Below are 17,158 nucleotides of genomic sequence, written 5' to 3' on the forward strand. Positions count from 1 at the left end.
CTAAAAGAAACTATATGAGGTCTGACAGTTAAATTTGGGAACTTGCCACCGTGCGCTTACATTGGCAGCTCGGTAAGGTTTCATAACCTTGGTAATATCAGTGTCTCACAGCTGTGTCTGTGTCAATGTGTGGCAGTGTCTTGCTGAGTGGCATTCACTACTATTGTGCATGTTTTTGTGTGCTGTTGTGAGAAATGTCCAAGCTTGAATGACAACAATGAACAAACATTAAATTTCTTGTTAAATTTGGCAGGAGTGGGAGTGAAATCAGGGACATGTTAATCCAAGTTTATGGGGATAATACCATGAAGAAAACGGCAGTGTATGAATGGATTAAACGTTTTTCTTAGAGGAGAGAACGCGTCACTGGTGAAGAGAGGTCAGGGTGGTCAGTAGCAAGCAGAACTGATGAAAACATTATAAAAATTCATCAAATTGTGCGTCAAAATCGTCAGCTGACTGCCAGAAGCAAAACAGACCAAGTAAACATCAATAGAAAAACAGTTAGGAAAATCTTAACGGAAAATCTTGGCATGAGAAAGGTGTGTGCAAAAATGGTCCTGAAGGAGCTCACCGATGAACAAAAGCAAAGGAGAGTCGAGGTTTGCCAAACCACTATGAGATATCACCTCACACCTGACAGAATGTCTATCATCAATAAATAAAAAACAAGTGGTGACGATGTGGAGAAAGCAGAACCCTTGTGCACTGTTGGTGGGATTGCAAACAATATGAAGGTTCCTCAAAAAATTAAAAATAGAACTACCTTATGACACAGCAATTCCACTTCTGGGTATTTACCTGAAGAAATCTAAAACACTAATTTGAAAATATATTTGCACTCCTACGTTCATTGCAGCGTTATTTACAATAGCCATGATATGAAACAACCCAACTGCCAATCAATAGATGACTGGATAAAGAAGGTGTGGTACATATAAACAATGAAATATCATTTGGCTATAAAAAAGAATGAAATCTTGCCATCTGCAACAACATGGGTAGACCTAGAGGGTATTATGCTAAGTAAAATAAGTCAGACAGAGAAAGACAAATACCATATCATCTCCCTTATGCATGGAATCGAAAGAACAAAGTAAACGAACAAACAAAACAGAAACAGACTCATAGATACAGAGAATAAACTGATGTTTACCAGATAGGAGGGGGGTTGGGGTCTGGGTTAAAAAGGTGAAGAGATTAAGAAGTACAATTTGGTAGTTACAAAATGGTCACGGGATGTAAAGTACAGCATAGGGAATATAGTCAATAGTGTTGTAATAATTATGTATAGTGCCAGCTGGGTATCAGACTAATCAAAGGGAATCACTTCATAAATTATATAAACATCTAACCACTATTCTGTACATCTGAAGTTAATATAAAGCAATACTGAATGTCAACTGTAATGGGAAAAAAATTTCAAATACAATAAAAAATGAGAAAAGAAAAGAAAAAGAAATTACTCCTCTTTGGTACTAAAAGACCAAGAAAAAGGAAAAGAAGTGATAACATAATTAATATGAAACATCTGAAGGAACACAGAGAGGTTTTTTTGCTAAGTATAGAAGTTATCTGTAAATAAAAGTTTAATTTCTGTACTTGTTAGCTTTGCCCTCACAGATCCAAAAGAATACAGTTTAAAATTTGGGATTTGAGTTTCCAAATAACAATAATGTTTGTGTTGTAGAAAATTAACTCCATAATTTCTAAATACCTGTATGGTACTTTTTAAAAAATAGCATAAAGTGTAAATCTCTTCTCATTCAAATTAATGATTGTTTAATGTCTGTTTCAGAGGAATACAGAAATATCCCAAAATACTACAAGGACAATTCATCAGGAAAGCTGAGAATGAACAGCACAGGAACCAGCATAAGGTAAAAACAAAAATAATTCGCTGAAGCGAAGTTATTCTAAGTTTCCTATCTAGACACTTTTAATTCCTACTTCAAGGTTACTTTCTCCTCTTTCCTAATAAACTCAACCACCATCTCAGAGGATGATCATTTACAGCTTCACTCAGAGGATGACACCCATACAACTTCACTTTAAAATTGATCAGTGGACAATAGCTGTTTTATAATTAATTATTTATAAATATAAAAAGACTTCAAGGCATTTCACATTGGTTCTTTGCTTCCATGCCTTGGGTAAGCTGTTGTACTAGAGTATCCTGCAGGAGGCACTGAACCCGCACAGTGCCCACATCAGCAACTGCCACTATTATGCCTCAGACATTGGACTCGTTTCAGGTATGTCAGCCCCTCATCTTCAGTACGTCATCCCTGTGTAAATGCCTTCCAAGATAATTACAGTGTCAGGAAAACGTTTCATTCACCATCACCACTGGTGGAGAATTTATCTTATCATTAAAGAAGGTTAAGTGCTGAATTCTTCCATGATTTTGACTGGCATGCTAAGTAAGAGTACAGAAGACAGTACCTACTGTGACTAAATAGAGAATGAACTTGAAAAAAATGCACATAAGTATAATTTGAAACTTCCAAGTTAGTGACAGCTTTTTTCTGAGAGTTTTACCTAAACTGTGAAGAACCAAATGATTAAAGCGCCAAGCATTCTACATGGATAATATCATAGCCCCAGATGCCTTTTAGGAGAAAGGTTTACTACATCATAGAGATGAGTAAAGGACATCTATCCCTAAGGCAAAAAATGTGACAAGACACATTAGTTCAGAAAAATAATTTTGTGTTTCACCAATTTTCATGAGCAACACTATAAAGTATGACTTTATAAATGTGGTCACCAGTATTGTGATTCAAGCTATAAGATGGTGAAAGAATCTGGTACTTAGATAGTTTTAAGGGTTCCCCATCTCGGCAATATCATTTTTTCCTACAATCTATAAATGAATAGCCAACATGAAGCTGGAATTATCATCATACTAATGGTCAATCCCACCATCAGAGAGCGATCATTTCATCTGGATTCCTCTCTTAATAGGAAAAAATTATACAGAAAAAGTTTACTAGCTATTTGGTAGAACCACATGAAACTGTCAATAGTCTGCATTTTGACCTACAAAAGTGTGGATTTTATATGGCTTACCTAATATAAATTTGACAGACAGACAGGTAAACAAGAGCTAACAACCTTATACCCGGGGTGCCAAGAAACTGTATACAAGTGGACACTTTGGTCAGCATTGCTCAAGCAGTAGTTCACCATAATCAGAAGTGTCTGGACGCTGACGGTAACCACTAGGAGCACCTCTTGTAATCGCAGAAGTCAAACGTGACTTGTATTCATCTTTTGTTATCGGTATATATCGAGTATTATTATACAATTTTAATAGTTGATTCCTTTCCTGAAATGTGTATACATTTTTTTGGCACCTGTTTTTTGGCACCCTCTGTATGTCCTAGACACTCTATGAAGCACTTTTCAAAGACTGACTTCTTTAAACCTAACCACTGGGAAAGGCAATAATAATATTGTCTCCATTTTGCAGATGCAGAAATTAAGATGTATCAATATCAACTAATTCATCAAGGAGTTCACAGCTAGTAATGGCCAAACTTTGATTAAACCCCAGAGTTTGATGCAGGTGTGGGGTTAGATCCTTGAGTTAGATCCTTGAACAGAGGGATACCCTTGGGAAGAGGGACATGCTAAGAGTGTTCGGGAAGGGAGGGCTGTGGTCAGTCATAAAGGCCCAGGAACAGGAATGAAAGACTTCCAGCTTCAGGTCCGAAAAGAGACCAAGTCGGACATGTTGGGTATAGGCAGGCTCTAAAGAGGCCAGTGTTTTGTATCTGGGTATTTTCTTACTAATCCCCACACAAACTAAGTGTCAAGATAGTAAACTTCAGGCACCCTCTAAAATGTAGGGGCTTTTAGTCTCAATTCTTCTCTGTGTTCTTTGATAGTAAGTGTCTGGAATTGCTACGATTTTGAGAAGCATCTTAATTTTTATGTTTTAAATCAAGATATGAAAAAGTAAAATTAGTGACATGACAGTTATTCTCTTTCAAACTCTCTAAATCCAAGTTAGGGTATACACACTTGTCCCTGCAAGAAATGCGTTAGATTACAATTTTCATGTTAATGGCTTTATATCCCAAGGCTTCATCATAAAATACTTAAGCAACTGGCAGCAAGAACAGGGACAGGGATTTAAAAAGAAATGTCATTAAAAACACACTTGAATGCTTTCTGACTGGGGATCTGCGGCTGTCTATAGATAAAATCTGCAAAACACAGAACATCAGAAACTTCTATAAGCTTGCATTTTTCTGCTTCATTTTTACCTTCTGAAATCACAGTACAACATTTTTTCCAGGAAAAAGACAAAACAGTGTTGAGGCTATTGTCTCTCCTAGTGTAGTCTCCAGGTGTTCTTACCTCACAGTTGTTGAGATCAAGAGAAACCCCTTTCAAGTTATGATTACTGGCCAGGCCCAGTAGCAGTGCTCTGAGGGAGAAAACACACACGTGAGATAGAGATGTTACACATCACACTAAAAACATGTACTCACCCTGAATAAAGCCCATAGAATAAAAATGCCTTTTCTGATTCATAGGTCAAACACCAAGTACCATCTCATTTTTTAAAATGCCAACTGCATTTCTGCCTCATGACAGCAGTGAAAAAATGATGCTGCAACATTCTTCTGTTTGACAAGGTTCATCATAAATGCAAAATCCGACAGGACTGCTATTCCTATACAAATAAACCAGCAATATCCCTAACTGTACACTGAAATTAAACTGTGTTCATCACATATAAATTCTCACCTGCATCTGCTTGAGAATGGCTTTAATGTTAGGATTATTATGCAATTGTTCCTGGAGTAGCCAAGTGAAACAGGTTTTATCTAAGGAGTGTGTTAGTGAGGAAGTCAGGCTCCAGAAGTATGCCAGGATAGGACATTATGTCTAGATGGCTTATTAAAAAACCTACAGAGGTGAGATGGGTAAGGGTGGAACAGCACTTCAAATAAGGTACAACTCTCAAGTCTGAGTTCGAGAACAGGATCTTGCCAGTCTGTGTGGCTGGCAGCTGGTCACGGGCAACCACATCCCTGCCCTGAAAAGGACTTTTGTCATCTGCATGCTGATAGACTGACTAACCATGTGGATCCCACCTCCCTCTCAGAGAATGAACGGATTCCCTGTTCACAAATCAGTCCCATAAAACCCAACACCACTACGCAGGCTTGAAACAAAAATTTCACACCTGCGCGCACACACCCATTAAATCCCACTGAAGGGACAAGAGACTCTCAACTGGGTCCTGTGAGGAGTGCCAAAGAGTGAGAGAGGGCTCCCTCTCCAGCAAGGGAAACAGTGCGAAGAACTGTGATAGCAGGCAGGTGGTAGGAAGTCCTAGAGAGTGGAACCCAGGCATTTGCAACCTGGGAGTAAACAACCCCCCGCCCCTCCGTTCTCAATGTTCCAAGGGCATGACCTCCAACCAGCATGTTCCAAAAGTAGCCCAGGGTGAGTGGGAGGCAGGGAATTATTTCATGCCAGTCTCTGATATTCCCTTCCACTGACTCCCTGGCCTCCTCCACGGAGAGGAACCCTTGCAGTGGGCGTGGAGCACAAGAGCCTGGCTGCTTCCTCCTATGAAAACCACTCCTGCTGTTAAGGAGTATGGAGGGAACATATGTCTCTTCATCCCTTGAATCCAGTTCACTAGGCCCTTATTCGAAACACTGTCCTCTGAGAAAGGCTAAGCATATCTCATCTGTGTGCATGCTTCTGTTTAATTACTTATTAAAGTGTTTCTATTTTCCAAAAAAGTTTTTTTTTTTTTCCTCCTCTCTCTCTTGGGGGCCATACTGACCTCCATCTCAAAGTCCACTTCCCAGGAAACGCAACCTGCCACAGGGACTTTGGACAAATTACTCAGCTTCTCTGAGCCTCAATTTCCTCAACTGTAAATAGGAATAATAACACTTTCCCACACTGTTGACAAAATTAATAATGATAGTTCATATATAAGCATCCAGTCAGCATTCAGCTTAGGGTCATGCTTTGCAAGTTCCCTTTCCTTCCCCACCCCACACAGGTCAACCTGAGCATCTCAGTTTGTTACATCTTTTCAAATTATATCACATTCAATGTATGTACAGAATGTTGTTTACACAATCTCCAGCCAGGAAGTCTTCTTCCTCACATTAAAATTTTTACTGGATAAAACACAGACCTGAAGAGGCTACTGATTTAACATAATTAAACATTCCCATAAATAACCACAGGCTACAAGATTTAACAATTACAAAATAACTTTAAAGTGTAATATTTACAAATCTATATCTATAATCAAGTACAGTAAATCCAGTGTTGTTGTGGTGTGGAATACTCTATATGATCAATTATGCTAATCAAGAAAGAACTACTCTGTATGTCACAGGAATCAATTGCATTGAAAGAATTAGAACACCATGTACCTATCACTAAAACCATTTTGATATGCCAATTTCCCGTTGATACACTATGAAGGCAAAGATCAAGTCTGGTTTTGCTTTCTACTTCGTGCCCTCCTGGTATCTAGCATATTGTAAATGCTCACTAAATACCAGTTTAATGAACGAATAAGTAATAGAGTATGATTAAATTATAATGGTCCCTCCTTTAGAATATTGATTCTGATAGCTTTATTAATATTCATACAAACAGCCTAATCATGAGGCTTTTACTATTTGCAGCTGTTACATTTGGAGACCTTTAATACATAAATTCAATGTTTAAAAGAAAAAGGCCAGCTATAATGTTAGGGTGTTTTTTTTAGCACTTGACAGGATCTACTGCTCTTAATGCTATCCTTTGTTTTAGTCAGATGGTACTATGTGGAATACTGTAATCAAGAATTTCATATCTCTCAAAAAGAAAAAAGAAAAGGCAATTTACAAGTTAGACGAAGATTAACCTAGTAATACAGATAGCAGACATTGATTTTAACATTTCATACAAATTACATGGGGAAAATTAAGTGCTGATTTACATGTCAGCTGAGGGAAAAAGAAATCTGTGCACACATTAAAACATATTTGACAATGTGCATATTCATAACTACTTGAATATATGTTCTTTAAACTCAAAGAGAATTTGATTCTACAGCCCTTTTGATTATTTCTGGGAATGGTGAGCAGAAATTTCCAGGATGATAAATTATACTCAAACCTTAATTTAGCTAAAAAGTTTAACTTCACCACTAACTACACCTACACTAGAGTATTAACCCATAACATAAGTTGGCTGCCAAGTAAAAAAATACCAAAGAGATAGACTATATCGACCTAGGTCATTCAGAAACCCAAAACTGACTTCGTTACACACACGTGGGTGTCGAGTTTATTACTGTTAGTAGAAATATTTAGAATAAATATTGATTTAAAAAGACACAAGACTATACCTAAAATGGATTAAACAGAGGTTAATATAATAAAGGCAGGTTAATATAATAAAACTCGGGCACACACTTTTATACAAGATCAGTGACTACTGTCAAGGTCACAAATGAAGAAAGATTTCTTTTTTCATATAAGATGCAATATCAACAGTGCACAATATACTCAAAAGAGTTTGATTTCCTTTTGTGCTCCAAAGTAAAAAGATTTTCATCTGCCTTGTCTGTCTTAGGGTTAAATGTCTTTTCCCTTTCTCTCAAGCACATTCCTAATAACAAGTTGAACTTTAAAAGCTCTGTAGCAAATGAATTAAACACTCACTTTAAGGGCTCAGGAGATAGTTTTGTGCCTGAAAGGTTGATGTGCATCAAAGCCAGAGAACTACTAAAAAACTGCTTGAAAGACGGAGGTACTTCTTTTCCTTTCCTGAAAAACAAAATATGAGAGTCACCCTGACTGACAGTTACACTTCCAGCTCAGCCCCTGACTTCCACATTGGCAAAAGTATTCATTGTTTATTCAGACACTGTGAAATAATCCATGGATCCGTTCTATTTTCAGTAGAAAGTTAAAGGTAAAAAGAAACAAAATGTCTGAAAGCTAAATAAATTAATCCAATACAATTAAAGGAATGACGTAAGAGAAGTTAAGACATCCCATTCAGTCCTTAAAATAATTTATTCCTTTTCTTTGTAGCCAGTGAACTCATTGTGTTTTACCTATAGAACTTCCCAAAACTCCATGTTCGGGTTTTTAAGAAATAGGAGGTCCATGACAATATATTTTTCTCAGCAATTCAATGAGCTTTCCTGCTGGGTGACATTGAATGTTAAGAATCGCTACCTGCATTTGGCACTATTTTTAGATGCAACATGTCTCAGATACAAGATTGTGACCTGATGTGAAGCTGAGGAACTACATGAAAAGTCTGATTGGCATGAAGCCTGCGTGGCAAACTTTCTGCTCAGCTCTTATATCCGTATCACAAATCTAGTCATTCCTGGCCAAATAATAGAATAGTTAAAGACAAAACTCCAAAAAGAATGGCTATAACCTCCAAATACGTCCCTTTCTATTACAGTGGGAAGTAAGTGGGTCGAATCATACAGCCCTGCAAGCAAGAAAACAGTCAACACCATACTGTGAGGGTTTAAGAAAAAAAAGGTTTCAGAATCAAAGCTGGAAGGTGAGCACTTTGCCTGTTTTGTTCTGTCTGATAAGAATTCATGGAAGGATTGAATAAGTCACTTGTGTAAAGCACTTAGCCTGAGGCACAGTAGACACTTATTTAATGATAGTTACTCATGTTCTGTGGAAGGATTCACAGAATCTCAGAGCATCTTATTGGTCTAGCTCAACCACAAAAGATTCAATAATATTTGATGTACTCAGGTCCCAGAAAACCTATCAATATTTGAAAAATGTTGTTTTAAAACAGGGCATTTTCAGGCTATTTGAGAAGAAATATCTAAGCAACCAGAATCTAAGAGGATGAAAAATAAACATAAGAGGAAAGAGATTCTGGTAGAATATATATTAGACGTTTCCAACAACTCTGGTTCCAGATTGTAGAACAAAATAAGTATATCCCCATTGATTTTTTGATGAGTAAACATTGTTAAATTATTATTATTTATCTATTCCAATTTTATTAGTCTTTTTATTCTTTTGATAATTTCTTCCAGAGTTAACTAATTCCATTTGTAGGTGATGAAAGGTCTAAGGAATCCACTCCAAATGTTGGCTGTGCTGTGAGCATGGGCTTTTCCTTCACTTCAGCTCTGAACTGAGACTTTTGATCCTTGTTTTTTCTATTCCAGTCTCAGAAGTAGTTTTTGCTGTAGAAGTTATCTGAAGACAGTCTTATGCTTTATGGTAGTGGTCTACCAGGCTCTAGCTTCTCCAGGAACACGACACAGGATGGATTTAATATGTATTAAACTAACAGGCATTCTCTCAAATGAGTTTAAATGCATTTTATTTTAAGACACCCTACATGACATGTTTTTCTTAACAACAATGCTTCCACTCCAAATAAATCAGGGTCAAGATAAACGAAAAGCTCAAGGTCATATCAGTCCCATCTGTCCTAGTCCTGGTGTGTGGATGAAAAGCAGCAGCCAGTTATGATGATGACAGGTGACGGATCCCAACAGCCAACTGTGTTAACATCTTTCCATTTCTAAACCATCCTTGAAGAAAATCATTTATGGGGTCACAGCATCCTCACGGTAGTCCAGCAGAGCAACCGTGCCATCTGGATTCATGTTTTCACCAATAAGGAATGGTAGTTTTTGAAATTAGCAAAGATGTGCTTGATTTGTTCTGCAGCTGCTGGTCTTTGTTCTTCAAGTTTCCCTTTGATTTCATGCAATCTTTGATATACTTCTTATAGGCTTCTTTTGTGAAGCTGGTTTCCTGCAAATGATGGTTCATGACACTATCAACACCAGTGGCTACTGTACTTTTAGTACCTTTGCCCTCAGGTATCTTGCCTTTAGCAGAGGCATTTCCACCAATGAGTGAGGCATCAGTGTTACCCCTCCCTTGACCATCTTCCCCTCCACTTCCAAGCACAGCCCGTCTGTGATCTCTCGGATCCTGTAGATGTTGGAGAACATCTCATCATGGCAGATGAAGTCTGGGTGGATGATCATGATGGCGGTTGGGAGGAGAGGATGGCGGGCGCTAGCATAGGAGGAGCTTGGAGTGAATGCTATGCAGCCAGAAATGCGCTTGCAGGGAGCGGGGAGCAGGAGGAAAAGTTAAATTATTTTTTTAATATAATTCTCCTCTGACTATTCTGTCATGGGGTTGACTGTTCCAGGTTTCCAAATATTCACTGTCCCTTTCTGACGGACGATGAGGCTCCTCACCCCACTGACGCATGAGAGTTCCTCTGGCCAAGAGGACATGACATACAGCAGAAGTGGTGTGTGTACCTTCCAGAGAGAGACTTTACCTGCCAGTACATGATTCTTCTTCCCCTGGTACACGACTGTCCGTGTTTTAGATAGAGACTACTCTGCCTCCCAGAGTGAAGGCCATGTGGCCAGCCCACAAGGGACATGTCACAAAGCTACTGTTGCTGAAAGCCATGGAAATGGGGCCGGGCTGGGAGGCTCATCTGTTACTGTAGAACAACCTAACCTATCCCAAGTGATACTCTTATGAAATTATCTGTGAACAAAACTATGAATAGCCTGGCTGACAATCTACAACTCGCTATAAATGCAGCAGTTGCAAGATAATTACTAAGGGCTTTCTATGATTACATTTAGGTAAGATACTAAACAGTTTAATCACAACCTTTCATTTGGAAGACAAAGCAATTTGTTAGCACAGTCTGCTCTACGAGTTTAATAGCTTTACTAAAGAGCAGTCATCACAGAATTACAGTATTAGAAACTCAAAAGAGCTGAATATCTTTATAGTCTGATACTGCTTCTAACTCAGTTCCTTAGTCAATCACAGTTCCACAGTGGCATGGCTTTATAAGCTGCCTTCAAATACATGAATTAACTGGTTGGTCTAAATACCCTCAAAATAAAGTATCTTAGAAAATTCTCAACTTTTCTGTTCTTATTCTATTGAGGTATTTGTGGTGTATTTTTGCTATCGTAAAGATTTATATCACTGTTGAAGTAACGGTCCAATAGGACTTTAAAATACATAATAATTCATTTGGAGGCACAACTATAGAATAAAGTGTGCTGAATAACTGAATTTTCCAAATAACTGAGGGTTTCCTTTGAGTATGAATGCTTTTAAAAAGTTAACTAGTAAAAATGGAGGTATTTCTAATATTAAGCAATTCTCCATGTTATTAAAGAGTATATATGACTAAAATATTGTTTATGACTTATGATCATAATTATGAATGTTAAGTGTTGAGCTGTCCCAGGATTCCACACTTTTATAACCCATGGACTTTCCATAATTATTCTTTATTCTCCCTCCATCCTATGTTGTTGCTGCTTGTGAATACTTGCTGTTTCTATTTTTTCTGCCCTATTTTGCCAACAATTCTAAGTCAAGAAGGTACTCAACTTCTACAGGTTAAAATGTATGAGTTTTGGGATGAGTATTTTCTTTGCTCCCCAGAGATAGTTTATATTTACTTCCAAGTTCATCATTGAGAAACACCTGTAGAAGCTTCTAAAGAGTCTTTACTATATGGAGAGAGTACCTGTCCACATGTGAGAAATAGTACATTATCATATATTTCACATAGGCAGGCTGGAGTAATTGATAAGAACATCAAACTGTGGTGAAAACAGGTACAACAAAAACTTGAACTTTCCAGACCTAGTATTCATAGATAATGGTTTAAGGCTATCTTCTTTTTACATGTACAACATTCACCCTTTATCACTCTGTTTTCATATCACTACAACTTTCTCTGAGAGAAAGACACTCCTAGATGATAATGACAGCAGGACGAAATGCATACCGGTGAGAAAAGACAGTTCTGGAGAGATTGAGCACTGCTAGATGTTGAAGGCATCCGCGGAGAAGAGCACCACAGACCTAGAAAAGAAGTAAGTCACTCTTATTCTCACATATTTCTAGGTCTAAGAGAATATTTTATTACAGAGAAAGCCTTTGAATCCCATCTAAATAGCTGTTCTGAGATTCCCAGAGCAATATAAAAAACATTACCATGTCCAGGGAACATTCTGTGTTGGATAAATCCAGATGAGCAATGGCATTTGGCTGGGCCAAAAAATTGTACATGTACTTGAAATAAAAACAAAAAACAAATATATTAGGATCTAGAAACACACACACACAGTGCCATTAATATTTCAAAATAAAGTTGCCCAAATCCTCCCAGAATCATTCTCTACTCTTCCCAAGAGGATTAGCAGAATTTTATGTTGTTCATTACCTTCGTTGAGAGCAAAAAATCCAAAGAATATTTAAAACAAAATTATGTTTAAGTTAAAAAAAAAAGCCAAATGGAATCTTGGCTACCAAACTGCCTTTTTGTTATCCATGACTTAGTTTTCCTGATCAGTTCCATTTTTATAATTTTAGGACAGTGCTAATTAATTTTAACTGTTGAGATTGAAATACCACCTGAATGGCAGTCACCCTATCAAAATGCTGAACACTTTTGAGAGTGTTCAAGAGGTTAGTAATTTGAATTTGAACCATAGGATGGTCTCAGGCTATACACCCTTCTGTCTAACACAATGGTTTTTCTATCCTTAGTTACTTCCAAAATCTAACAAGAAAAGGACTGTCTACTATTTAATCTTCGGGCTCTTGCATCACTCTCTCTGTTCCTCTAGTTTATCACTGTAATGTTTTGGTGGTTTCACACTGGACATCCTTTCAACTTGGGAGTGAACACATTTATGAGTCATCAGTGAAAGTGACAATTAAAGTTGGACAATGCCTTAAAAGTCACGGCGAACCAGGCAACAAGTATTATTCAAATGAATTTTGAGAGTAAAGGAGAGGGGGAAACTACCAAAAAGGCTGGCCAACATCCCCTGCCTTACAGGGAAAGTAAAATATTAGAGAAATGAGAATACATTTCACAGTGTTTTTCACCCCCATAAAAATGTGGAACGCAAATAAAGGTCCTTTAATGATGCCCACTTGCTGTAGGCCCTACTGGTAAGGGAGCATTTCTTCTCAATCTTATGTGATGACCAGAGGGCACCACTCACCACATCTGGAAATGAGATCAGACTTAATTCACTGTATCAGTAAGAACTACCAAACATGTATATTACCAATTCGGCTGTATGAAAAATCTTGTTAGCATTGGCGGAAGCGTCTGCCTTCATACTTAAACTTTAAAGAGTAGTTCCTTTTTGCTGCTAACCCTTTCCTCTCCCTACTGTATTCATGGACTACAGTACTGGAGTTTATCCCAATATTTCCTTTCAATTGCAAACTATATTAAAAGGGAAAAAAAAACCCCACCCGTATTCCCAACAATATTAATGATGAAATAAGTTTACATTTTCAATCTTTCTTATCAGGCAATTTTAACAGCTGCAATGTAAATACAGAACAAAATTCCTTCAGAAAAATTATTTCTAAAAAGAACTTAAACTTCAGTAACATTAAATGGGGGGGGGTAAATCTATGTGACAAGCTCTATTGAAGGAAAGCTCTGGAGTTTCTTCTCTAAAACACTTCATAAGCTCTTAATGAAATGATTTTAGGTTGTCTTGATAAAGGGAGATGCAGGGAAATATGCTAGAAAGCCATGTTTAGAAATTATTCTAGGCTTATTAAATACAGCTTCTTTGAAGGTGCCAGTAAGAAAGGAAAACCTACCGAGAGGTCATCTCCGCGAAGGATGTTCCCTGAGAGGTCCAGATGGATGAGAGTGGTGGCAGTCAATGGGTTGGCACTGAGTGACTGAGAAAGGCTATTCACCCCTGAAACAGCAAGGATACCCAGCTCAGTTACCCAGGAAACAAAATGAGGTTTGTGAGTTTCTATATATGGCCCAGCAGCCTCATCAAATTGCATGACTGAGGTTAACCATAAGCACCATCCTGAAAGGCAGATCTAGGATTGTCTTTTTTTTTTTTTTTGACATCCCCTCAGGAAGAACAGGTTAGTCACAGACAAAACCAAGTCATCGAGGAGGAGAAAGAAATGAAATCAACTTCATTTTGCTCTACTTCTTCTGATATGGATGGAAAGGATTTTACTTTGAAGTCTGAGAATTATGCAGGCAATCTAATAGTTCTTATCCTTCTCTTAAGCCTGCTAGGGGATTCTTGACAGGGTATAATATTTAAATGATGCAGGTGCAAATTCAGATACTTTAAGCTACTTAAAGTACTCAGTACTTAATAGAGGAATGCATTGCTCTATATAATGTAGTGTGCTCAAGGCAAACTTTAGATTGAAATGGATTTTGCAGAGAGAAAATGATCTGTGCACTATGCAAAAATCAATCAAAAGGAAAAACGAATAATTAATACCCTACACACTATTTACATAAATAATATAAATGGCCCAAGTTAGAGTCAACTAAACTAACCTGGTAATTCCATTTTAGAAAACAAAGAATGAATACATGAGACCAACAAGACTGTTGTGAGGAGAACTATGTTCTGTTATATGTGGGTAACAGGCCTGTGAGTCAGGGCCGTGTGGTGGGTGGCTTTTCAACAGGCCACTTCGTGTCATGGGGGAGGACAGGCTCTAGATTTGTCCCTACAAAACAAGGGCCCAGAAGAGTCTGGTCACTCACTGGGTTCAAAGAGGACATACATAGTGTATCCCTAAGATAACAGGGATATGGGATATTGCAAATCTCTTCATGTTTTTACTAAAACTCCAAGGTTCTAAATTGTTTATTTTGGAAACATGACTATTTCTAAATTGAGTATACATATACAAATTTTTTTTTCGAATTTTTTAGTAAAATTCTTCTTGAATATCCCAACCTGTCTCAACCACCCTAATGAGAAACAGAAAAGAGGGTTTTTGTCCACACTTGGACAGAGTATCCACCAGGATAAGGGGCCAGGGTCAGACCTGCCAGCAGGAACCAATGAGGCACTCCAAAGAAAAAGCTGAGGCAGAATTATAAAGAACTGACTCTAGGGTGTGTCTGATAATGTCTCCTCAGCCATTTCTCAAGGGTGAGTTGGCATTTGAGCATGTAAAAAACAGAAACGGGTAGAATGAAAAATATTTTACTTAACTACAAGGAGGAATTTCTTGGCTATCAACTCAACATTTATTAAGTGCTCATAAAACATTTAAAAAAGGCTGGGGATATGGAGACATGTGTAACTAAGACCCATTCTTTGCCCTCAAAAAGTTCAAAGATCATCAGGAAAGGAACAATAAACTGCAGGATGAAAAACTCAGCGCTACACAAGGAATATTTGTTCATTATAACAAATCTTTATTTAACACCTACTGTGTGCCAGGCATGAGCTTCTGAGACCCCTAGGCCACTATCTCACCCTCTAAATGCCAGTCCACTGGGAAACACAGGCAACTGAATAATCAGAATCCAGTGAGGTCAGTACTATCAAAGACATAACAAACAAGAGCTTGGCAGTGAAAGAGGTGAAGATTTGAATAATTATATTAGATACAAGGAACTAGCAATGGCCTATAGAAAAGGTTCCTTTCTGGAGGTAACACCTATGATTGTTTAAATAGCTAACACAGGAAGGAAGGGAGGGAGTGAAGGAGGGAGGGAAGGGGAGAAAGAAAATGGCCAAAACTTCCTTCAGTTTGTTCCATTACTAGTAGTATTAATGTATTTTGTAATGGAATCATTGAGTCAAAACATATGGAAGATACCAGACTCATCAAGAAAACCATTTGCAAGACCATATCCTTAGTGAAGTATCACAAACCTCAAAAAATAAATCCCAAAATGAGCAGGTCAAATTAAGTCTCGACAGCAAAACACTCCTGGACAAGTGCCAGCTCTTGGCAATTGGCCAACATCTGAACAGAATTGGGGAGAATCATGTTATCAGCTCAGCTTTGTGCTACTGAAACAAGAATGAAGGATTTCCTCCCCCCACCTCGTGAGCCTACCTCATGTAAGACCTGTGTTAATAAGCACATTAGCAGCAGGAAATTACAAAAGTATAGTATGGAAAAAAATCAGAGTTCTTACAACACAAACTAAACACAGATTTACACGCCATTCTGGAGTCTGGCTGTCTAGTTATTCTGAGCATCTTCCTATTTATTATTGGAGTGTTTACAGCTGGAAAAAGGTGGTGCCAGATGGTCCTACGTAGACATAATCTGGCAGCCAACAGGACATTTACTAGAAATCCAGAAAACTATGATTTTGCTAATATCTGAGGAAGAGAAAATATATTTAGAGACAGTGTCGATGTCATGGGAAGATTAAAAAAAATTATTGTTGAATTATGGAGTTATGAATAAGCGTATAAATGTTTTTATAGAACTAAAATACAAATACTAGTCAAATTCAACAAAAGCTTAAAGCTACAATTTAATCTGAGTTATTTTGAATCTGTAAACCCTTCGGGTCCTACATAACAGTGTGCAAGAATAATAAATCTTTAACAAATTAGATTGTTTTAATCAAAACATTTCAAGATATACACCTTAGGAAGGACAACTTAAAATTCCTTGGGTCATATGTTATAAAACAATATTAATTCTCACAACACATATTTTAATGTACACATGTTACTGTAGGGAAGAAGTAATAGTGGTGACCTTTATTTGTGAAGGGCGTAGGAAAAGTGGGTCCATGTTCATTAATTGGGTTGTCGGAAAAGTCATGACATATTTTTGCAACGAAAAACATAGAAAAAATACAGCATGACTTTTCAGACAACCCAATACAAGGAAGCTGAGGGCCCTCCCCCACATCATCACACTCGGAGGGACAGGTACATCAGTGAATGGTGGCACTGAGTCACCTCAGAATCAAAACTTGTCTCAGGAGGATAAATGATCACCATATCCCTCTATTTGCTTTGTAGTAATGGAACACATAAATTAATATAGATAAATATAATCAATTTTTAAATTATTGGTATTTTTTTTTCTTTCTAAATTTTTTTTTTTTTAAGATTTTTATTGGGGAATTGGGGGGATGGGAACAATGCTGGGGAATTGGGGGAAGGGGAACAGACAAGTTGCTGTTGCTTTGTTCTTCAGTCTAGTTGTGGAGGATGTTGCTTCATTGGCCCAAGTTGGCACCATCATTGCGCTCTTCCCGGGTGAGGCAGATCAGTCGCCGGCTTCTGGACGGCTGCTCACTGCGGCTGCTGGCCGCTCACGCT

At 37.8% G+C, this 17,158-nt stretch overlaps 1 protein-coding gene and 1 pseudogene across 1 annotated transcript in view; both read right to left on the reverse strand.

The window, feature by feature from the left end:
• Positions 1–17,158, reverse strand: part of CARMIL1 (capping protein regulator and myosin 1 linker 1) — a 337,821-nt gene that overhangs the window by 121,002 nt on the left and 199,661 nt on the right. Inside the window, exons 11-15 of the mRNA XM_019668166.1 lie at positions 13,683–13,786; positions 12,045–12,122; positions 11,836–11,912; positions 7,704–7,808; positions 4,369–4,438 (exon numbers count right to left, since the gene is read on the reverse strand). Coding sequence (XP_019523711.1) covers positions 4,369–4,438; positions 7,704–7,808; positions 11,836–11,912; positions 12,045–12,122; positions 13,683–13,786 — 434 coding nt within the window. The remainder of the gene's footprint in view (positions 1–4,368; positions 4,439–7,703; positions 7,809–11,835; positions 11,913–12,044; positions 12,123–13,682; positions 13,787–17,158) is intronic.
• LOC109396406 (translationally-controlled tumor protein pseudogene) lies at positions 9,430–10,039 on the reverse strand (annotated as a pseudogene).

Source organism: Hipposideros armiger, unplaced genomic scaffold, assembly GCF_001890085.2.
Source record: "Hipposideros armiger isolate ML-2016 unplaced genomic scaffold, ASM189008v1 scaffold_519, whole genome shotgun sequence".
Taxonomy (NCBI): Eukaryota; Metazoa; Chordata; class Mammalia; order Chiroptera; family Hipposideridae; genus Hipposideros; species Hipposideros armiger.